This window comes from Dermacentor albipictus, chromosome 8, assembly GCF_038994185.2.
Source record: "Dermacentor albipictus isolate Rhodes 1998 colony chromosome 8, USDA_Dalb.pri_finalv2, whole genome shotgun sequence".
NCBI classification, from domain to species: domain Eukaryota; kingdom Metazoa; phylum Arthropoda; class Arachnida; order Ixodida; family Ixodidae; genus Dermacentor; species Dermacentor albipictus.
Window position 1 is genome coordinate 135,745,456 of NC_091828.1, and position 21,782 is coordinate 135,767,237.

At 42.0% G+C, this 21,782-nt stretch overlaps 1 protein-coding gene across 8 annotated transcripts in view; it reads left to right on the forward strand.

The window, feature by feature from the left end:
- LOC139049193 (sodium-independent sulfate anion transporter-like) overlaps positions 1-21,189 on the forward strand; it is a 492,963-nt gene extending 471,774 nt beyond the window's left edge. For 6 of the 8 annotated variants that reach the window (XM_070524550.1, XM_070524548.1, XM_070524554.1 and 3 more), the window contains exons 19-20: positions 4,037-4,236; positions 17,099-17,236. In XM_070524550.1, coding sequence (XP_070380651.1) covers positions 4,037-4,173 — 137 coding nt within the window. In that variant the 3' untranslated portion in view covers positions 4,174-4,236; positions 17,099-17,236. Of the gene's footprint in view, positions 1-4,036; positions 4,237-17,098 lie in introns of all 8 variants that reach the window. The other 2 variants (XM_070524556.1, XM_070524549.1) reach the window with 2 other exon arrangements.
- Positions 21,190-21,782: the final 593 nt, after the last annotated feature.

A 21,782-nucleotide genomic window follows, 5' to 3' on the forward strand; every position in this document is an offset into this window, starting at 1 on the left:
CTCTCTGCCGTTCTACCTCGCGTGCGCCAGATTTAACTGTGGTCGTCGGTTCCCCTCGCGTGCTTTCACTCGCGCATACACAATACGGTGCACGGCGACGATTTTATCGCCCATGGACTTTACACGGAACATCACGGCGACAGCAAAAATGCGCCTGAAGTGTCCAGATAATGGCTATCAGAACAATATTTTTGCATTGAAACTATAAGCAGTCAGCAAGGGATTTCTGAAAAGTTCTTTATTCTGAAAAGTTGGTTAGTGTAGTGTTTATAGTAATGAGGTTTCACTGTATAAGGACGGCCACTATTTTGGATGCTTTACAAAGTGGTGTTTAAAAATTCCAGCACCGTCCATGAAGATGTGCTTATTGGACAAGCAGAAAGTGCAATGCCTTTTTCGTTGCATTGCCAGTGACTCCTCAGAATTGAAATTACTTAAGCACACAAATGACCATGGGTAAACAATGATGAGACAAGCCCTGCTGAGGCACTAAGTTGCCAAGGCTGAACTTGGGTGTTTGTTGTGGTAGATGGTGGTGCGTGGCTGTTCTTTGTCGGTGGAACGATTTGTCTGGTTAATTCCGATAATGGATGAGACTTTAGGCTGTTAAATAGGTGCAAGCTTCCCAGCACTTTACAACCTTCTTAGAGGGACAAATGGCTCCAAGCTGCATGAAACAGAGCAATAACAAGTCTGTGAAGTCCTTAGATGTCCGGGGCCGCACGCGCACTACACTGAAGGAAGCAGTGCCTTTATCCCAGTCTGAAAAGACTGGGTAAACTGTGGAACTTCCTTCGTGATTGGGATAGGGGCTTGCGATTGTTCCCCTTGGACAAGGAATTCCCAGTAAGCACAAGTCATAAGCTCTCGTTGATTACGCCGCTGCCCTTTGTACACACTGCCCATCACTACTACCACCCGAATGTTTAGTGAGGTCTTCAGACCAATGTCTGGCATGGCCTTTCGTTTGCGCCAGTCTGTTGGAAAGATGACCAAACTTGATCATTTAGAGGAAGTAAAGATCTTAACAAGTATTTGTTCCTTTAGTCCCACAAGTGTTAAATTGATGGTCTTGTGCAATTTATTTGGTTGCTGTTACAAACTTTTGTCGTTTAAAATCATCACGCAACCTCAAATAGCACCAGCTCCACTGTCAGTGTCTGTTCCAATGACGGCGGTGAGGAAGCAAGAGAAGTGCAAGACTGTAGACAATGACTGCTAGGGAGAAACCTTTGATTATTAGGTTATCAGAGCATGGTTGACCTCTGTTCAAGTTGGGAAGGGATTGGGTATTTGGTGCATGCATTGACCGCACTTTTTTCTACCTGCATCTACAGCATGACAGTGACCAAAATACAAATTGAACAAGTCGCATGAAAGCGTGTGTTTGTGTGTATTAATGCATTGACAAGTTTTTTTTTACTATTTGAGGTATAAGGTTGCTTATTTTCTGTTAAATCTACAGATGTTACTGCAACAATGCTTTGACAACCTTTTCCAGCCACTTTTAGAATAAAGACTCTTATGTCCTGATGAATCTGTTATTTCAGACTCCTGCTTATTCTGACTCTTAGGCTGTCCCCACCAAGTCTGAATTTTTAGTCAGAAACTATACATGAAAAATGCAGAAATGCTCTTTAGGCAAATGCATTACTGATTTGCATCAAACATGTGCTTAAAAATAATTAAATTGTAGTGACTATAGAATTCAGCTTTTTTTCTACTCATAAATTTTAACGTATGTCGAGGAAAAGTGGTACTACACTTTTAAAAAAAAAGCCAGTGTTATTTCAGGATTTGTAAATTTGTAAACATTGTACCTGTCAACATCAGCATGATGGAAGCCAGGCCTGAATTAATGTGTTTAATTCTCATGTTGGTGGCTGAGAGTTGCTGAGCGCTGTCGAATTAAGTGAAGAGAGTAATTAATATATGTTGAATTGATGGAAGTTGACTGTGAACTCCCACTCTTAGTTTCATTCTGAGAGGCTGTCTTTTAATTAAAATAATCATGCTTGCTTAAATTTGACCACGCTGTTATGATTTCAGTCAGGAACAAAAAGTGTCTCCGCCTTGCGGGTTTCTGCAGAACTACTACATCAAACTCTTGCCTTTGCTTCGTGTTGTCGACAAATTTGACTTCGCCTTGCCATCTGCTAGCCGCCTTGGTTAGCTGAGATGGTAGAGCGGCTGCCCCGGAAAGGCGGTGGTCTCGGGTTCGAGTCCCAGACCAGGACGAATTTTTCTTCAACTATGAGCCTTTTCTTTCAAGGAACCCGTATGGGTTTCCTTTGTAGCAATTGCTACGAACGGGCGGATGTCTGATTTTCCCTTTATTCATTACTTCTCTCCACCTTGCGGGTTTCTGTAGAACTACTACGTCAAAAAGTCTTAGTACAGAGCTTGAAGCTTAGCACCTCTACTGACCTGCAGATAAGGCAAATGCTTTTTAAGTTTTGCACATTAATTCACTGTGCATACTGCACTCATAGGGAAATGCAGCTGTCAGCTTCTGTGGACAGTCAGTTGTTAGGCTAATTCGTTTGAAGCGAAATGTTTTTCCTGACTCAAGTATTATTGCACAACAAAAGAAAGACACGGACGTAAGATATGAAGATGCACCAACGCGCTTGGTCTGTCTTTTTCTCTTACATACGTGTCCTTTTTTCTTTTTCACAATAATACTTGAGTAATGGATTGCCAACTTGCCCGGAAGGCTGCTCTTGTTTTTCCTGAGTCAAATCCTAAGCCATATGAACGCTTCTTCTTAAAATCTGCCATAGACGTATTTGTTGTTCATTACTGAAAACTTGCTGCGTCACTTGGGCAATATTGAAAAGTGAGGAAGGGTGTGCAAGAAATTAGAAACAGGAATTCAGGCATCTGCATTTCATTGTATGCATGTTGAGTAAGGAAACAAATTAAAGAGTGACATGCAAAAACTGTGAGTATAGGCGTAATCAGCGTGGAAATAACACAAGCAGTCAAGTATATTGCAAAAAAAAAAAAGGAAAGTTATAGATTGAAATTTTATGAAGGTTCACAGCAGCCTCAAGAAAACATTCCTGTATTTTGAGTTACTTCATAAAGGCGTGATTCCTCATTTCCTGTAATTACATATGCTTCAACAGATGGCTGTAAATAAGCAAAATCATTATTAGAGCTGTACCTCTGCTCCTCGAGGTACAGCTTCCGAGATAAATATCAGCACGCGTTTGACTTTAAGCCGCCGGCATGCAAGTGTGTAGGATTGACATCATGTGACGTGACGTCGCACCTACAAAGTTATCACACCTCAAATTTATTTGCTGCAGAGAGGTGTTGCATCTGCGCTTGCTCAAGCCTCATTGCTGTGCACCACGTAACTAGGCAAAGGTTTAAAAGACTAAATATAGTATGACGAAACGTGAGCGTGCGCACACGTTACATCATGTTGGTGAGAACAACAGCATCTATAGTTGGAACGGCCGTTCGACGCACTGGCGCAGCCAACGTAACCGGATGGTGTCAACGCGCTCCAATGCGCCCAACGTCAAGCGATGCTCATCTGCATGCCGATAACGTCGGATTATAAACACCCCTTGCTGCTTCGGTGGCGCTTGGTCGCTCAGTCTCGCCATGGATGAAGCATGTGCCGGTGCGAGCATGTGAACTCTTCACCGGAGGCGTGAGGCTGAGTATGAGCACCCTGCTGATATAGCTCACCAGGAAGAACAACCATGTCTAACCATGCTTAACAGAGCTTTTGCTCAAATAACTAGGTTCAAGCCACGTTGAACTCCACCCACTTTTTTTTTTTTCAGACTATGGATGCTCAGAGTGGCCTCATGTTTGGGATATGCATAATGGCCAATTAATTTCATTTACTAAACTGCAAATAATGTGTGGGATAGTTAAGTGGTTGTGCCTATGAGGTTGCTGCTTCACTTTTCGTATTCTTGGCTTTTTGTTTCTATGTGGTGTCGTCTGATGCTTTAGCCATGCTTCTAAGCAACATGCTTGCTTGGGCCCATGTGTCCTCCGCGTGTGCTTTCAGCGATTTGTGCTAACACCATTTCGGCTCCCTTGCGGACATACAAGCCCGGAGATGAAGAGACCGATAGTTCTGATGATGATGACAGTAATGATGAACAGCCTGTCTCTGTGGCAGCTTGCCTTGCCATGAAGGTGTGACTCCCATGATGCTCAGGGCCGGTCACACCTATGTGAAAAGTGCAAAGAATGGGACACTACAAGGTTGTAAGATTGCCTTGCTTATCATGAGCATGTAATTCCATGCTTGTGGCATTGTGGAATGCGTGGGGAGGCTTGCATGAGGTTTAAATCCTGGAATGGTGTGGCCATTTGGAGGTGCATGCTGCAAAGAGAAGGCAAACAGAAGGGAACAGGTACTGATAGCTGCTTGTATTGCCATGGTCATTCATATATTGCCCTCAGAAAAAGAACACCATCACTCTTTGCTTCCCCTTTCTTAGTGCAGAATATCGGGCTGGAGAGAGCTATAGCTCATGCCAATCTCTCAGCTTTTCTGTTAATAAATTCCTCTCTTTCATTATCCAGTGCCTCTATTTAGTTTTCAGGAGTTTGATTCAAAACTCGCAAAGCTGCCTTTTCTGTGTACAGCACTTGTTTTCTTTAAGCATATAACACAGCCGAGCCTCAATATAATGAATATGGATATAGGGAAGTAAGTCTGTTTCTTGCCACTATCGGCAGGTAAACAATTATAATGATTATCCGTAATATAAAGAAGGTGTTTTCATGTTGGATGCAACTTCATTTTATTGCGGTTTCTATGTGTTCGGGATCTTACTCATACACTGATACTTATTTAGCATCCTGTATTGGCATCATGGTGGCATATGCATCATGGAATGAGCAGTGCATGGCATGCTTTTCTTGCAACCTATATGAAAATGCTTGCCAAATAGCCCCATTTTTGCATTTTGTATCTATCACATCTTTGAATGACTTCTTGAATGACTTGCTGTATTTAACTTCAGGCACTTTTTTTTACTGTCTTCAATGAAGAGAACCCAAACAAAAAATTTCACATTTAACTATTTTTTGTTTGGCCAGTTGGCGAAGCATCGCTACATGCACAGAATGCACAGACAATGGGACAGAAATAAGGACAGAGCATTTGTCCTGTCCATCCTTAACCCTGTATTTGTCTGTTCACGCATGTCACCCATGTATCAAATTCAAGAATAGCAACACCTGGAGGTAATGTTTGAGGTAGTAGACATATCAAGGTGTTTATCATAACTTCAATGTGTGATGCATCCTTCCTTATAAGGAACGACAATTTACAGCCTTGTATGGAATTCATTAACAAAATGATTCATTCTTTGTGTTTGTGTTCGGTTGTTCTGTTCACATTTCCTTTGTCCATAATAGTAAATCTTTTTCTTTGTTTTGCTTTCTTTTCACAGCAATTTTTGTGTGTGAAGAAGGAGGTGTGAGATACAAATTATGAAATAGGAAACATGATTTTTGGATGCTTAAAGGACACACGCAAGGGAGAAACACACAGAGCACCAACTACCATCTGATTTATTAAAATACAAGATGGGGTACAGTGCACTTCATGCGCATGCGCAAAACAGGAGATTATTAACAACAGTATTATTTTTGCCGATACATCTGTGTTTTAAACAAGTGCAACTCAGTGGCATAAAACATGACTGAGGTATTGCGCACACACATAATACCTTTCTTTTTGATGTGGTGTGCCTGCAAGGGTTCATTGACAGTTTTATTACTGCTCCTATCCAGTGTGGCAACGCATGTAAAGTATGACTCACATGCGCAAGCATTGCAATGTGCATTAGGATGCCCACCATCCAATTTGTTTAGATTGTTGAAATGCTCCCTCAGGCTATCATTCAGGCCTCTGCCCATTTGGCGTACACACCACTTTCTTTAGCTAAGAGGAATCTCGTAGACTACCCCAACAGCGCAGTGCACAAATCGCTTAGCATGCTTCTTCGTGCAGACTTGTATCAACGTACTCGTGGTACAACAACATAGCCAGGCCAGTTGCTTGGGGGTGGAAGAAATGACACAGACACCATATCTAGCTGGCCACCTTCATAAGAAGTATGGTTCTTTGGGCTAGTTGGTTAGATACAGCAATGGGGGTCATAGCACCGGAAGACACGGACAGGAACAACACAGCCAGACGTGCACTAACTTTCAACTGAGTGCTTGTTTCCAGAAAAACCACCGTATTTGTAGGACCACACATCGAAAAGGCCAAATCACTGCATGTGAAAACCAGCCACTTTCAGAAATGCAAATTCACTTGTCGTCAGAGCAACTGAAGGGGAACCAATGCAGTTATCAGTGGCCCTCGTTATTAAAGCAGCTTCAACAACTTCTTCTGTAATTTTAGCTACATTTCTATACAAAACAGAGCGCTTCTTAAACTAGGGTCTACACCCACAATCACCGCAATGCACACACGCACGACCATCCCAGCATCAGTTCAATTGTTGGTCATGTTTTCTTACCTACAATTCAGGCATCTCCAAGGCTGCCCAATGTAGACCTCTCCACACGATAATGAAAGGAGATACATGGCATTCTTTACATGTGACACAGGAGTGGGCCATTGATTTTTTTTACAACCTGCGCATTTTTTGGCTAACGGATCTGTGGTACTGCTGAGCGATTTTTGTGGAGCAGAAAATACTACATCTACTTTCACCTTCCGTCCAATTTTCTTTAGTGCATGTGATACGTTATGCAAATACGGAACCACCTTTTTCATATTGTCAGAATTGCGCATGTGCATGCCATTCTGTTTAACTCCTTTAATGCACTTCCTGCTACTGAAACAAGTATATGGTCAGAGTAACCTGCATCCGATAGACGCCCTTTTTGTATGTCAAAGCTTCTAGACCTTTTATGGGGGCATGAGTTCCAGAGCGCATTGTAAAGACACAGGTTAGCTGTTGCTCTTTTCTCTAGCTTAGAATGAGGTGAACGATGCAAAAGCAGCATCTTATTGCCACGAGGATGATATTTCCAACAAATATGATTCTTCAAAAAGAAATCTTAAGTCTAAAAACTGGATTGAATTACATGTGTTATCACCATGCTGTCAAGACATCAAAAAAAAATGTTAACTATATCATTTGCATATTGAGTGGAATCAAACAGGACTAAGTTATTGTCTACATATCTAAATATTTGGTGATCCTCACCTCAGACTTACAAACTTCTATGACCTTCCATAATAAGCGAAGAAAGTATTGCTAAGTATGGGGGCTAGACACGACACAATGCAAACCCCTCTGTTTTGGAGATAGATGTGTCCATCACATTCCACGTAGATTGAATTCAAATAGAACGTAAGAAGTTCTAAGAACCCACTCACTGAAAAGCCTGTCTTAGTCTGAAACCCAATTACTCCAAAATGATCAGTGCATTCTGCAACAGATGTCAAAAGAAAGCTTTGAGGCATGGACTAATACAAGTCCTTCACCTCGATAGAACAGGCTGAAATGCCCTTGTCACAATCCGTTCTAAAGAACTGCACCATCTCACTCGAGCTTCTTGAAATAAACAAATCGTCGATGTTCAACAAGTGTAATGCATCCTTAACAAAACCGGCAACCACTTTCTGCCAAGTGCCTCTCTCTGACACAATCGCTCTCAAAGGCCTTCCAGTTTGAGTTTTCACAGAAAGCATGACTTTTAAGTGAAGGTCCTCAGTTTTTTCCAAACACTTTCCTAGCCAAGCTAGGTTGAGGCGAGAGCACAATTTTTTCCCTTCAGCCTTTAATTTCGTTTGTGAAACTCCCTCACCTCTTTTCATTACAAATGTACTGCTTCAAGAGCTTTTGATGCAAACTTGCCCTCAGTGACGACAACAAAACCACCATCTTTATCCGCTGGTAGGATGCACAGGGAATTGTCCTGGAAGAACTGCTGCATGCGATAAACAGGTTGATGGGTCGAGGCAAGTTTCTTTTGGGACACCACACTGGCACATTCATTCAGGAGAATGTCATGATCACTGTCCGGAGCAGCCTTTACCACACATCTTGCCTTGAAAATCGGCTCGGGAGCCGGCTTGTTGGGTTCTGCAGCAAACTGTGGTCCCAGGCGCTCGTCCTGTTGTCGCGCTCCTGACCATGTCTTTCAGGGCTATGACCCCATTGCTGGACCTTCTTAAGGTTGTGGCTAATTTTGTGCATGTATGGCACAACTTCGGGTCTAGTGGCGCCTGTTCTGATAACATCAGACTTGGAACTCAACCAACTTTTCTTCACCTTATGGTGAACAGATTCAGCCACAGCATGAACGACCAATTGAGGGAAACCAGCTTTGAAATGTCTAGTGATCTGGTATGAAAAGCTTGCCTGCATTGTACGAACACATAATCTCTTGAGTTAAACACTTTCATTCTTTGTCATTTCTTTAGTAGGTCCTTTGTTACTTTGGAAAAGTTGGGGCGTGCATGGTCGGCGAGGGCGATGGCATCGCGCACATACTCGCTTGTTGAGATAGAAGCAGGAGGAAGTGCCGTGTCAAGGGGCAAGGTCGGTTCGCGACCGTAGAGTAGATAAAAGGGAGAAAATCCGGTGGTGTCGTGCCGGGAAGAATTATAAGCAAATGTCACATAAGGAAGGGCAATGTCCCAGTCGTGGTGGTCCTTGGAAATGTACTTGGACAGCATATCGGTAAGAGTACGGTTTAACCGCTCTGTCAGGCCATTGGTTTGAGGATGGTATTATAATGAGGTAATGGTATACAATGGTATTAATATATAATAATGGTATTAATATAATATATAATGGTATTATATATGAGGTAGTCAGCTTATGCTGAATGGAGCAGGAACGTACAATGTCGGCGATAACTTTCGGGAGGAAGTTACAACCACGGTCAGTAAGCAGCTGTCGCGGGGCGCCATGCACTAAGATAATGTCACGCAAGAGAAAGTCCGCGACGTCAGTGGCGCAACTGGTAGGTAGAGCCCGCGTGATAGCGTATCGGGTGGCGTAGTCAGTTGCGACGGCTACCCATTTGTTCTCAGAGGATGACGTGGGAAAGGGACCGAGGAGGTCTAATCCAACACGAAAAAACGGTTCCACAGGGACAGTGATCTGCCGGAGATGACCGGCAGGTAGCACCTGAGGTGTTTTTCAACGCTGGCAGGTATCACAGGCAGCAACATAGCATCGGACGAAGCGAGCGAAACCAGGTCAATAGAAGCGGCGGCGGACGCGGTCGTACGTGCGGGTTACGTGAAGATGTCCTGCAGTAAGTGCGTCATGCATCTCAAAGAGCACAGTCTGTCGTAGATGTTTTGGCACGACAAGAAGATCAGGGCCATCAGGGAGGAAGTTCCTTCGGTACAGAATGCCGCCCTGGAGGACATATCGGCGAACGGACGCGTCGGTAGGTGTAGAGCGCCGACGCTCGATGAGTGCTCGCAGCGGTAGGTCGGCGAATGTAGCGAAGGCAGACACAGAGAAAATGCCGTTGGCGGTACTACTGTCTGCGTCGTCAGGCTCGTCTACCGGGTAACGAGACAGGCAGTCAGCGTCCTTGTGTAGTCGGCCAGATTTGTAGGTGTCAGTATATGAATATTCTTGGAGGCGTAAGGCCCAGCGACCAAGTCTTCCTGTAGGATCTTTCAGTGAGCATAACCAGCAAAGCGCGTGATGGTCTGTGATAACGGAAAAGGGTCAGCCATATAAGTATCGGCGGCACTTCGCAACCGCCCAAACTAGGGCCAGACACTCATGCTCAGTGATGGAGTAGTTGCGCTCGGAGGGTGAGAGGAGCCTGCTGGCGTGAGCGATAACACGGTCGTTGCTGCGCTGGCGTTGTGCCAGTACTGCGCCAATTCCGTGACCACTGGCATCACTACGGACTTCGGTAGGCGCAGAAGGATCGAAATGGGCCAGAAAGAGAGGCGTTGTGAGAATGTCGATTAGATGCGAGAACACAGAGGCGTTGTTATCGCCCCACTGGAAAGGGGCGTCTCTTTTCAAAAGCTCGGTTAGTGGTCGTACTATGGCCGCGAAATTTTTCACGAAACGGCAGAAGTAGGAACAAAGGCCGATGAAGCTGCGCACATCCTTGACACACTTCGGAACAGGGAAGTGCGTAACAGCATGGATCTTGCCTGGGTCCGGTTGCACTCCGTTCGCGTCAACGAGATGCCCAAGCACGGTAATCTGGCGACGGCCAAATTGGCACTTCAATGCGTTCAGTTGCAGACCGGCGCGACGAAAAATGTCCAGGACTGCCGAGAGGCACTCGAGGTGCGTAGCGAACATTGGGGAGAATACTATAATGTCGTCCAAGTAGCACAGGCATGTGGACCATTTGAAACCGGGAAGAAGGGAGTCCATCATGCGTTCAAAAGTGGCAGGAGCGTTACATAGACCGAACGGCATCACTTTGAATTGATAAAGACCGTCCGGAGTTACAAAACCAGTCTTCTCGCGGTCGAGATCGTCCACGGCAATCTGCCAGTAGCTGGAGCGGAGGTCAATAGAGGAGAAGTAGCGAGCACCGTGGAGGCAGTCAAGGGCGTCATCGATCCGAGTTAGGGGATACACGTCCTTTTTGGTAAACCTGTTAAGGTGCCGATAATCCACGCAAAAGCGCCATGAGCCATCCTTCTTTTTTACCAGTACAACAGGTGACGCCCATGGACTACATGACAGTTCTATGATGTTCTTGGCAAGCATTTTGCGAACTTCTGCGTGAATAACTTGACGCTCAGCCGGTGACACTCGATACGGGCGGCGATGAATAGGAGGGGCATCGCCGGTATTAATGCGATGTTTAACAGCTGTAGTTTGGGCCAAAGGACGATCGTTAAAGTAAAAAATATCGTTGTAGGAAAGCAGAACACGGTAGAGCTCACGAGCGTGCTCGGACGGCATGTCGGGCGCAATCATTTTCTGTAAGTCACGATGGTACAAGTTGTCGACTGCAATGGTAGAGGAGGATCGGCTGAATTGTTGTCTACTGAAATCGATGCTACAGATTGATCTTCGAATGAGCAAAGCTGGGCCAGAGACATCCCGCGTGGCAGCACTTGTGTCGTCAAGCCAAAATTGACCACTGGCAGGCAGACGCAATTCGCCGTAATAGATAAAACGGTATGAGGTACCATGATCCCGTGTGTAAGGAGGACGTCTTGCATAGGAGCCGCAATATAGTGACCGTCGGGCACTGGTGGGGATGACACTAGGTCAACGTAAGTCGGTGCCGAAGGTGGCAAGCGAACGAAGTCGACGGAACTGAGGCGACTGGGATGTGGTTCAGCGGGATTTAGAACAGGCAGGTCAAGGCGGAGAGTACTGGCGGAACAATCGATGAGAGCAGACCGGGCACCCAGCACCTCCACCAGATATGTTACGTAAGAAGACGCAGATGAAAAGCTATATACAAGTATATTTACAACGTAATACGCCGCACTTGGCCAAGAGGCAACAGCCCACGCTAGCCTCTAATCGTCGTCGTCGTCTTCTTAGTGCTCGCCTCTTCGTCATTGGTAATACTATTTCGTAGCAATATGACTAATAAAAATCGGGCCCCTCGGTTAACCTTCTTTCTTCCCCCTTGACCCAGTATTTTTTTACAGATATCTCGGTGTGCATATTACTAGCAATCTTTCTTGGAAAAGATACATTGAATACATCACGTCGAAAGCTAACCGCATGCTTGGTTATCTCACACATAACTTTTCTTAAGCTCCACCGAAACTAAAACAACAACTTTACGTCACTTATGTCAGACCTACCCTTGAATACGCATGCTCAATATGGGACCCTGGGCATGCTGCTTTAATAAATATCCTTGAAAGTGTGCAAAATTGATCACTCCGATTCATTCTTAACAATTATCATCGTACTGCTAGTGTTACTAACATGAAACTTGCTCTTGGCACTCCCCTTCTCTCTTCCCACAAAAAATTACCTCGTCTCCCTCTTCCACAAAATCTACTATCATAACCGTGAGCTCAAGTCCCAGTACATTACCCCAGCATCTTATATCTCCGCACATGTCGATCATCGCTTCAAAGTTCATTACCTGCGCAGCGCACAGTCACCTACTCATATTCATTCTTGCCGAGAACATGTCTTGAGTGGAACCGCCTGCCTGCATCACTAGTCGCTATCACAGATACAGTTCGTTTTCGCAGAGCACTAACAAACGAATTATAAACCTACTTCAAAACTGCGTCATTACCGTGTTGTCACCTATTGCTATCGTTTTCTTTCATTGCTATTATTCCATGTTTTCGTTTTTCTATACCTGTTACTTGATATTTAAGTGTTCATATTTGCTATGTTACTTTTGTGCTCATTTACCTGTAGTTGCTGTATTTTCTTTGTGATATAACTATGTTCTTCACTTCTTGTATTTATTTTATATGTACTGATATACTAAAGCCCCTCCCCTCTATAATGCTTCTTCTAAGCCCTGAGGGAAATGAATAAATAAATAAATAAATAAAGGTGTTCAAATAAAATTACAATAAGGACAGAAACATCATCACATCACATCACTTTATTTTCCTTAAAGACCCCTTTCGGGGTGTTACATAAGGGGTGGGGTTTACAATATGCAGGCATTCACAGAAGTCGAAAATGTGGATGGACAGGTTATGGCAGCGACATGGTGGGGAAGGCCGTTCCAGTCAGTTGCTGTTCGTGAGAAAAATGAGTTCATGAAGGTAGTAGTACAGGCTCGTGGACGCAAAACTTGAAGAGGGTGACCGATGCAATAGGATCTGGGTGGTGGAGGTGCGCAGATGTATGGTTCTTGTCTTAGGGGTGAATAAAAAAACTTGTGTCATTTCAACTTTGCTCACCAATGCAGCCTCATCATAGTTAGTAATGCATTCAAACACGGCAGTAAACAGTCTAGAGCGAGGAACACAATGGGTCCTCTATGTCCACTGAAAATTCGTAGCCCACACTGTTACAACCCCGAAAAAACTGAACAACTTGGTCAGAATTCTTAGTGAGGTACGGGTCCTTAACCTTAAGTGCATTAAGAGCTGTTAGAAGAAAACTACTGACCTGATATTGCCACGTCCCTTTCTCGCTTATAATAGACTGAAATGGGTTCTCTATTGCGTGTGTTTTCGCACTAAAAAATGCAGCTGGAGTGTCCCGTTAGTGATTCAAGATTTGCTTGGCCAGTTTTACGCAACCCCATTCTTCACATAGTTTAACAGCAGTTCTTTTAACGTTTGCTAAACTGACTTTAGTTTGGTTGAAATTTTTTGTTGATGGCCTGCAAGGATTTCTCATTAAACATGCTTTCTATCTTCTAAATCGAACTAACTTGCCCAAGACGTTTTATTAGAAATTACAAAAGTTTCGTCTTCAGATCACTTCCTGCAGAAATAATAACTTATGTGGAAAAGCTGTTCGAATAGTGAAATTTATTAATCGATTATGAACATTTAGAAAAAGAGACCATTGAATATGGAATAAAATACTGGATATTTTCTCATTTCTACACAATGTGAAATATAAAGTTTGAATGGGAGCCCATGTGGTAAAAAAACATATTTGCATTATTTGATTAGGGCACATAATGTCATTCACGACTGGACATGCAGTCAGCTGAGGGCCTTCTACAGCTCCCTTCAGTTATCTGGTGTACTGTGACAATGACAGTATGGAACAAGGGGACAGCATGTCACCAGATGCACATAGTGTTGTTTTCATTGAAGGAGTCAAGTGTAATACTACAGCACTGCGTGCTGTTTAAAGAGGTGCAACCAGGGTGAGATTGGCCAAGTAAAAAAAAAATTGCTTTGCCTAAATTTAGACAACAAATTCATAGGCTACCTAAATGGGAGGCACTATTACAGAATGACTGGAAAGGATTTTACAGAAGTTGGGTTCTCTATCTGTTCTTTGGGGGAGCCTCTCCACAGCATCTGCAGCTGTCTTGCAGCAGAATTGAATTGAATTGAATTGAATTGAATTTTATTCTCCTTGAAACAAATACACAAGGAAGGAGCAGCCACAAAAAGCTACTGAGATTAGTACCTTGACGAGGTGGCTGCCCCATTACACAGCAGCAGCAGCAGTAGTTATGAAACAATTTTCGTACAAATGACTGCTTTCATACATATGCACGGACAATGATTGCACAATGGAACATAACAATGGAATATAAGCATTTTGCAAAATACAAAAGGAAACTTCACATTAATGAGCAAAATATACGAAAACATAAATGCATCATAGTTCACAGGAACTGATCTCGCATTGTTTTTTTTGACAACTGTGACACATCTACAGATTTGTTGGCAAAATTATTGAGCAGAGCTGGGAGAGTAAAAGCGATCGATTGTTTCGCATAGTTGTTTTGAGGTGTAGGTATGTGCCAAATATTATGGTGACGCGGAGGGTATACGGCAATATTTTCTCTTAATTCTGAAATCTCGCTGTAAAAAGAGTTGTTCTTTTTTGTGGCCGAACAGTATGTCTGGAGTAAACGATAATTATAAAAATCATGGATATTTATAACCTTAAACTGTTTAAAGAGTTGCTGCGTGTGAGAATCATATGGGACGTTTGCAATTATTCGCATAAACTTCTTTTGAATTAGGAACAGTCTGTTTAGATTCGTTGTTGTTGTTGTGCCCCATACTAGGTGGGCGTAGGATAACTGAGAAAGGGCTAACGAATTATATAGTAGTAGCTTTATACGTTGAGGAATGATATGTCTACATTTGTTTAGCATACCCGCAGTTTTGCACAATTTTTTATGAGTTTCGCGGATATGGTCATCCCAAGTTAAAGTACTTGAAAAATATACGCCCAGCACTTTCATGCATTCTACTATTTCAATCACATTGTGGCCAAGTGTAATCAGCGGCAAATTTACAACCTTATTTTTTGGTCTGAAGAGTATTGCTTTTGTTTTTGCGGTATTAATAAGTAAGGAGTTGCACTTTGTCCATTCCAGTAACACCGGCATTGTTTCATCAGATATCTTTTGTATTTCGTCAGTTGTTTTACCGGTGATTAATAATGTAGCGTCATCAGCATAGCAAATTGATGTTACATGTGGATTTGAGGTAAAGGAGTGTAGGTCGTTAATGTAAACACAAAATAAAAGTGGCCCCAATATGCTGCCCTGAGGTACTCCCATTTTTATGCATTTAATATCTGAAGAAGATGTTCCTATTGATACATACTGCTTACGATGCCCTAAATAAGAAGCTAGGAGGTCATACGCAATGCCGTGTACACCGTGTGACTGCAATTTATCAAGTAGTAGTTCATGCTGTAATGAATCAAAGGCTTTCGATAAATCTACATATACTGCCAGTGTTAAATTATGGTCTGAAAAGTTTTTTAAGATTATTTCCTTTTGCTTTAGCAGCGCGGTTTCCGTCGAACAATGCTGACGAAATCCATGCTGAAAATTGTGTAGTAATGACTGCTTAGAAAAATAGTTAGACAATCTTATATACAAGAGCTTTTCTATCGCTTTGGAAAAAACTGGTAAAATCGATATAGGTCTATAGTTCTTCAACACATTTCTGTCACCGCCCTTAAAAATTAAAGTTACTTTTGCAATCTGCATGTTTTTTGGAAATACACCAGTGGAGAGGATAAGATTAAAAATGTGCGTTAATGGACGCGCTATCTCATGCACTGCATACTTTAGTGGTCCTAATTGTAGGTTGTCTACGTCGCAAACGCTACTGTTTTTAAGGTTTGTTATTGCAGAAGCTACCTCTTGAGCGTCTGTTGGGCAAAAAAATATGGTGTTTGGGGTTGTGCAAGGTCTGTGTATACTTTTGTGTTGTTGTACTGCATTACGTGTGAATTGGTTTATGAAAAAATTGTTGAACAGATTGGCTAAAGCAGAACCAGAAACATAATCGTTACCGTAACATATTGAGTCAATTTCGGTGGAATCTTGGTTACGCCCGAGCACGGTGTTTATTTTTTTCCAGGTTAGGTCGGTACGCTTAGTGTCATGTGAAAATAGATTAGAGTAATACGCCGTCCTCGCTTTCCGGAGCAACTTCACAACGTTGTTTCTAAGCCGCTTAAATTCAGCAAATACATTTATTTCCTTGGTTTTGAGGAAGGTAGCGTAAAGTTGTTCTTTGGTTTTAATTTTATCGTATATATCCTTGCTCACCCAAGGTTTTCTTATTTTGTATGTCCGTTTAGCAGTTTTTGTGGGAAAACTTGCGTGATAAGCATTTTTTACTACATTAAGAAATTCGTCATATGCCTTATCTGCATCTTTGATCTCATATATACACTCCCATGTAACATCCTGCAGGGATTCTTTAAATCGCTTCAAGTTTGCATCTGAAATATCTTGATAAACGCGTTGACGTCTAGGTTTTTTACGGCAAACTGTGTCTAAAAGTAGAAAAACGGGTAAATGATCACTGATATCACAAGCTATGGTGCCAGCCGTAGTTTTTTCAAGCATGGTGTTCGTTATGAATAAATCTAACAAAGTCTCTGATGTGTCTGTTATTCTCGTTGCGCTTGTCGGAACAATATCATAGCCATACATACTAACCGTCGATAACAAAGTCATCAAGAATCATTAAGGATAGTTCCTGCTTGGATCAGTCCTTTTTCACTGACACTCCTACAAGTGTTGTTATTCCTTATTTCTGAACAGAAACGAATATTCCACAAGTTTGAATAGTGAATTGTCAAATGGAATACAAGTGCTATTTGATACGTATTCAAAATATTGGGTATTTATAAGTCCCTAGCTTGTAGATAATGATATGAGCAAATAAATGTTTCTGAAGTCTTTTCTTGGTCATTTATCATGAATCATTAAGCTATGCACAGATATTAGAACACCAAAAAGTAGTGAATTGAAATCATGAAATGCTTCAAACTGATGTGAGATTTTTTTTTGTCACTAGCTGTTCTTACAGTAACTAACACTTCACCGTGTGTGTTACAGAGGCATGTGCACCTAGACACCTGCATGCATTAATGTATTTCTGGTGCACCTGCACTTGTGCTGTGCTTCATTATCTATTCGTGTTTATTTAGTTTACAAAAATTTTTTTTCGTTTCCTTTTATTTTGGTGCCATAGATTGCATGTCACAGTGGAAGGGTGCATCCTCAACGCTGGGCAATGGCTCTTCATCTGAGCATTCTCCTCCAGCCATGTGGGGCGACGCACTCAATAACTCGATGCCTCCTGATGCTGAATCCTAAGACACTGCCTGCAGGAGTTTTTGCTATTACCTTCTGTTATAGGTGCCTAGGGATCATGTGTCCGACACTGACAGTCACGCCTGGCATCTGTCCCCACGTTTGTGAAAGTGCCTTCTTGAGACTTTTTCGTGCTAGGACAATACCAGCTAAGCTAACAACTTTGCACAATCCGATGTGGGTATGACAGCAGCTGAATTCGTGTGTAACTGTTCTTACCACTTAGTATGTTTTGTAAGGTAGTTGTACAGTGAAACTGTACTTCAGGGATCCTAAACATATTATTTTCTCCTTTGGTAAGTGCTGACCAGTTTCTATGCTTTCAATTCCTGAATACATAGCTCTTAACTTTACTGATGCATTACTGACACATTACCTCTAATAGATTAAATTTCGCATGCAATCTGCTAAGTTTTTTTTTTTCTTAAGAATGTAATCCAGTGCTACTTTTTTGGCGAGTACACAGAAAGACATCACAGGGTGGGTGCTGTCCTGTCAGTGTCCATCTTGTCATGTCTTCCTGTGTCCTCATCAAAACAAGTAGTGCTGGCTTACTTTCTTAAGAAACATAGTTATGTAAGGCTTCATGGCGCGAAAGCAACCAAAGCTATGATGCACCATTATAAGAAAGAAAAATGCATCACCAACTAGCCCCACTATGTGTTTTGTTGACTGTTCATTAATTATTATCAATATGTTTCACATTGAAGTTAGAATGGTACAAACAATAATTAAGTGTTGGATGAGCAAGCAATTAGTATGTTTTTATTGGCACAAAAATGTGGAAAATGGGGGAAAGGAGCACACTCAATAATATCAATTCATGTGAAAAAAAAAACATCTGTGGAGCGGCACAGAACTGATTTAAGAGCCCTGCTTTTTCTTGTCACATCCAGACGATATTTGAGTGAGGCACTCAGCATTTGCTTGTAATACCTCCAAGAAATCGCCATCAAGGTGCCTGTTTTTCTTTTGTACTGACAACTGCTAGAAACTTTGTTAAGTTGATGGTGGACCCAATGCTTGTGTACCGAATGCTATGCATCTTTTCACTGAGATATGGCATACACATCACTCATGCTTTCTGAGAGGGAGGCTTCTCTTCTGGCCATTCCACTGCCTCACAAAAATTGAGCATGATGGGTCATTAAGATGATACTATGAAGATGCTTGTGTGCTGAAACTAAAAACACCGCAAAGTAGTTCTGTACTTCAAAGTAAGGCTGTTTTTTTTTTCCATTCATGTGTGCGCGCCTTTAATCTGTTCTTCAAATCCCATTCAAAGGGCCAATGCATGGGCACACTTTTTATGCACAGAGCCATTATCCACATTGTCTTACCTGTGCCAGAGCTCAAGGGACTACCTAGTCAGCAAATGCTGTTGTTTGCTTCCCCATGCAGAATACATTTATTGGTGCCTTGTGCTGTGGTGATATTTCACTGCTTTGTAAATATGTATATGTTCCTTACATTGCTTTCACCAGGGATATACTCTATCTTACCAAATCTGTGCAGTGCAAATAAAGCTTCAGGTCATGTTCCAACAAGCAGGGATGTGATCCAGGAGGTTGGGGTTTGGGGCAAGTTGGTGTAGCTTATTTTCATGGTACAATAAAGAATGTAACTGGGCACAGACAAATAAACTACACACTAGAAGTGCCGTTTCTAGTTTAAACTGGACACACACAGCACTTTGTACCCATTTTATTTGTGTCCGGTCGTGTTCTGCTCTGTGTATCCTAAGTCAGACCAGAAGGAATTGTCCAATGCCTACCACTAATCCTTTTGTATGGAATGCTTTCATGGAAGAATCACTGAGTTGTGTACAGTGTGCAAGTCATTTTTTCTCTGCGACATGCAGGCGGTTCTTGCTTCTGGTTGGCTGATTGCACCCGTAGCTTCCACTGCATTGTACAGACTCAGTGAGACATTGTTTACTACAGCATGGTATTTTCTTTTGTGGAACACAGAGGACACATTTTTGGTAGTGGTTCTACAGTGGCGACACCAGGCTTAAGCCAAATGCAACCACTACTTTAACGAATTAGTCTTGAAAAAGTAATCTCCTCTGGTGTGGTGGAGCTGTAACCTTGTTTTTACCGTCCACCAAGTTCAAACTGCTTTTCCTTTTTTTTACCACTGTGCATTTCGCTTGTTGTTTTCAGGGATGCACAAAAAGCACTGGTTACACTCTGTGATCACTTTTATATGGAGTGATCATTTTAGGTTTTCCTGAATTTTCAAAAATTGCCTGTTGCAGGTAACCTAATTCTAGTCCTTAAGCAGAATTATCAGAAAAGTGTACATCACTGCACCATAATTCTAAACACATATCCGAATAATTTTTTAAATTTTACCAATTAAGTTCCCAATCAATTACATTATGGCACATATTGCAATTTACTAATTGTAGCTGCTGAGGTTGCAAGGCATATCCACTAGGAATTATTTTCCATAATAACACCAGTTTGGAGACGGGCACCGTCATACTCACCATAAAAATGCGCTGTTGTTCTAATTAAATTTTAACAAAACACTTTTTTATGCATCGAAGCACAAAAGTAACTGGAACATCCATATTTTGTCCAACACATTGGGAAATAATATCTCGAAAATGGTGTAGCTGTAGCGATCCATTTCAAGTGGTTGTCTTGCAAGTTCACCAGCTACAATTCGTAAGTTGCAGTATGTGCCATAAAGTAATTAAATTAATCTTGCATTTTTATTAATCATCTGAATATGGGCTTAGGTTTCTCGTGCTAGTAATCTCCGCTTTTTCGAGTAATCGAGCTAAAGCACAACAATTATGCTATCTGCCATAGGTGATTTTTAAAAATTCCGGTAAACTTAAGAATGATCACCCTGTATACGTTCTTTGCTTGTTAAGTTTAGGAGAGATCAAGTGTAATGTGGTCACTTGTGAACCTATTTTGTGCTTTGTTAATTTAGTCTGGTATGCATTCACTTTTACTCAAAGTAGGCAGCACCAAGTCATTTCGCTACACCTTTAATCTTTTTTCTAATAGCAGTAGAAATGGAGTTTCTCAATTAATTTTGTTTCTTTTGTTTTAGCCATTTCATGAGGCATAATTGTTTGCTTGGCATAACTTTGTTGTATAATGCTTTTCTTTTTGCTTTTGTCAAGCGCTGCCATTTCATATAATAAGCTGTGATGGGCTGATGTGCAGTAGAGTTTATAGTGCATTACTGTTGCTCAGCAGAGTTGTAAGTATGGTCAGATATCGCAGCACTGGTGGCCATTACATTTTTGCCACATTGTCTTTGCAGTGGGGGCCATTACATTGTGTCGACAGCTGTGCTGTTTTTTTAACCACATTCCTTCTGAGTGATCGTTTAAGTTAGTAAATAATACCTTGTTATTTGTGCTATGTATGAAAAACTTCAATTTGTAACATGCAGTCTACTTACAAGGAGGATGGGGACACAAGATGTCTCTTTAACCATATGCCAATGACTGGGATCATGAATTTGTCTGTGTTCATTCTGTACAGCCAAGCTTTCCTGTGAAACTGGCTGTTATAATGATGCATGTAAATTGTGACTGTCACACATGTACAGGAGACACTCTATCTCTGCTTTAAAATATTCTGTAGATGGCATGAAAATTGATGTGCCGTAGACTTTGCTAACTGTCTAGCCTAGCAGTTTGATCTAGATGACAGCTACCTGGTTACTTCATGCGTGGCTGTGCTGGTTTCTCTTGCCTTCCTTTATTTCGCAGGCTTTTCATTGGCAACCTTAACAGTGGCCCTTTCTTCCAAGAAGATCACGTAAATCATCCTTGCTGGCTGATGTCTTGAAATGTACTAGCCTACTGTACGCATGTTGTTGTGTAATTCTTGAACAGTGGTGTCGCATATGACAATCAATTTCGTGTGCTCTATTAATAGAGTGCACCTGCTAGTCTCCTGTTGTTCTTGAAGCAATAAAAGCTATATTTATACATGACCTTGGAGCTTGGAAAGTTCAAATGAGAGAAGTCGAGTTGGCTTCTCAATGAAGGAGTGAGACGATTTGTTTCGACTTTGTGCAGTAACGAAATCAATTATGTAGACTCGACGCGCCATGGTAACCTAGTCGCTATGGCGTTGAGCTGCTAAGCACGAGATCGACTCCCGGCCACGGAGGCCGCATTTTAACAGGGGAAACGTCCATGTAACGTGCATTGGGTGCACGTTAAAGAGCCCCAGGTGGTCAAAATTAAGCCGGAACCCTCCACTATGGCATGCCTCATAATTAAGTCGTGATTTTGGCAAGTAAAAGCCCAAAATTTTTTTAAATTATGTTGACTCGTACATTGATCATCATAACCGAGTGACTGTAGTTTTCTATGGTGAAAATGTTTAATGAGGGACTTTTGCAGATGGCTTTAGCAAAGGTAAGAAACATAATGGCGTTGCTAAATACCCAAATACATTTTGCCATTGCATCTGTTGGCTGCCACACTGATAAATTCGGGTTTTGAAGTTTAATAAATTTAATTTCTATAGTGTTGGGGGGGGGGGGAGCTATGCCGAATTTTTAAGAAACGTATATACGTG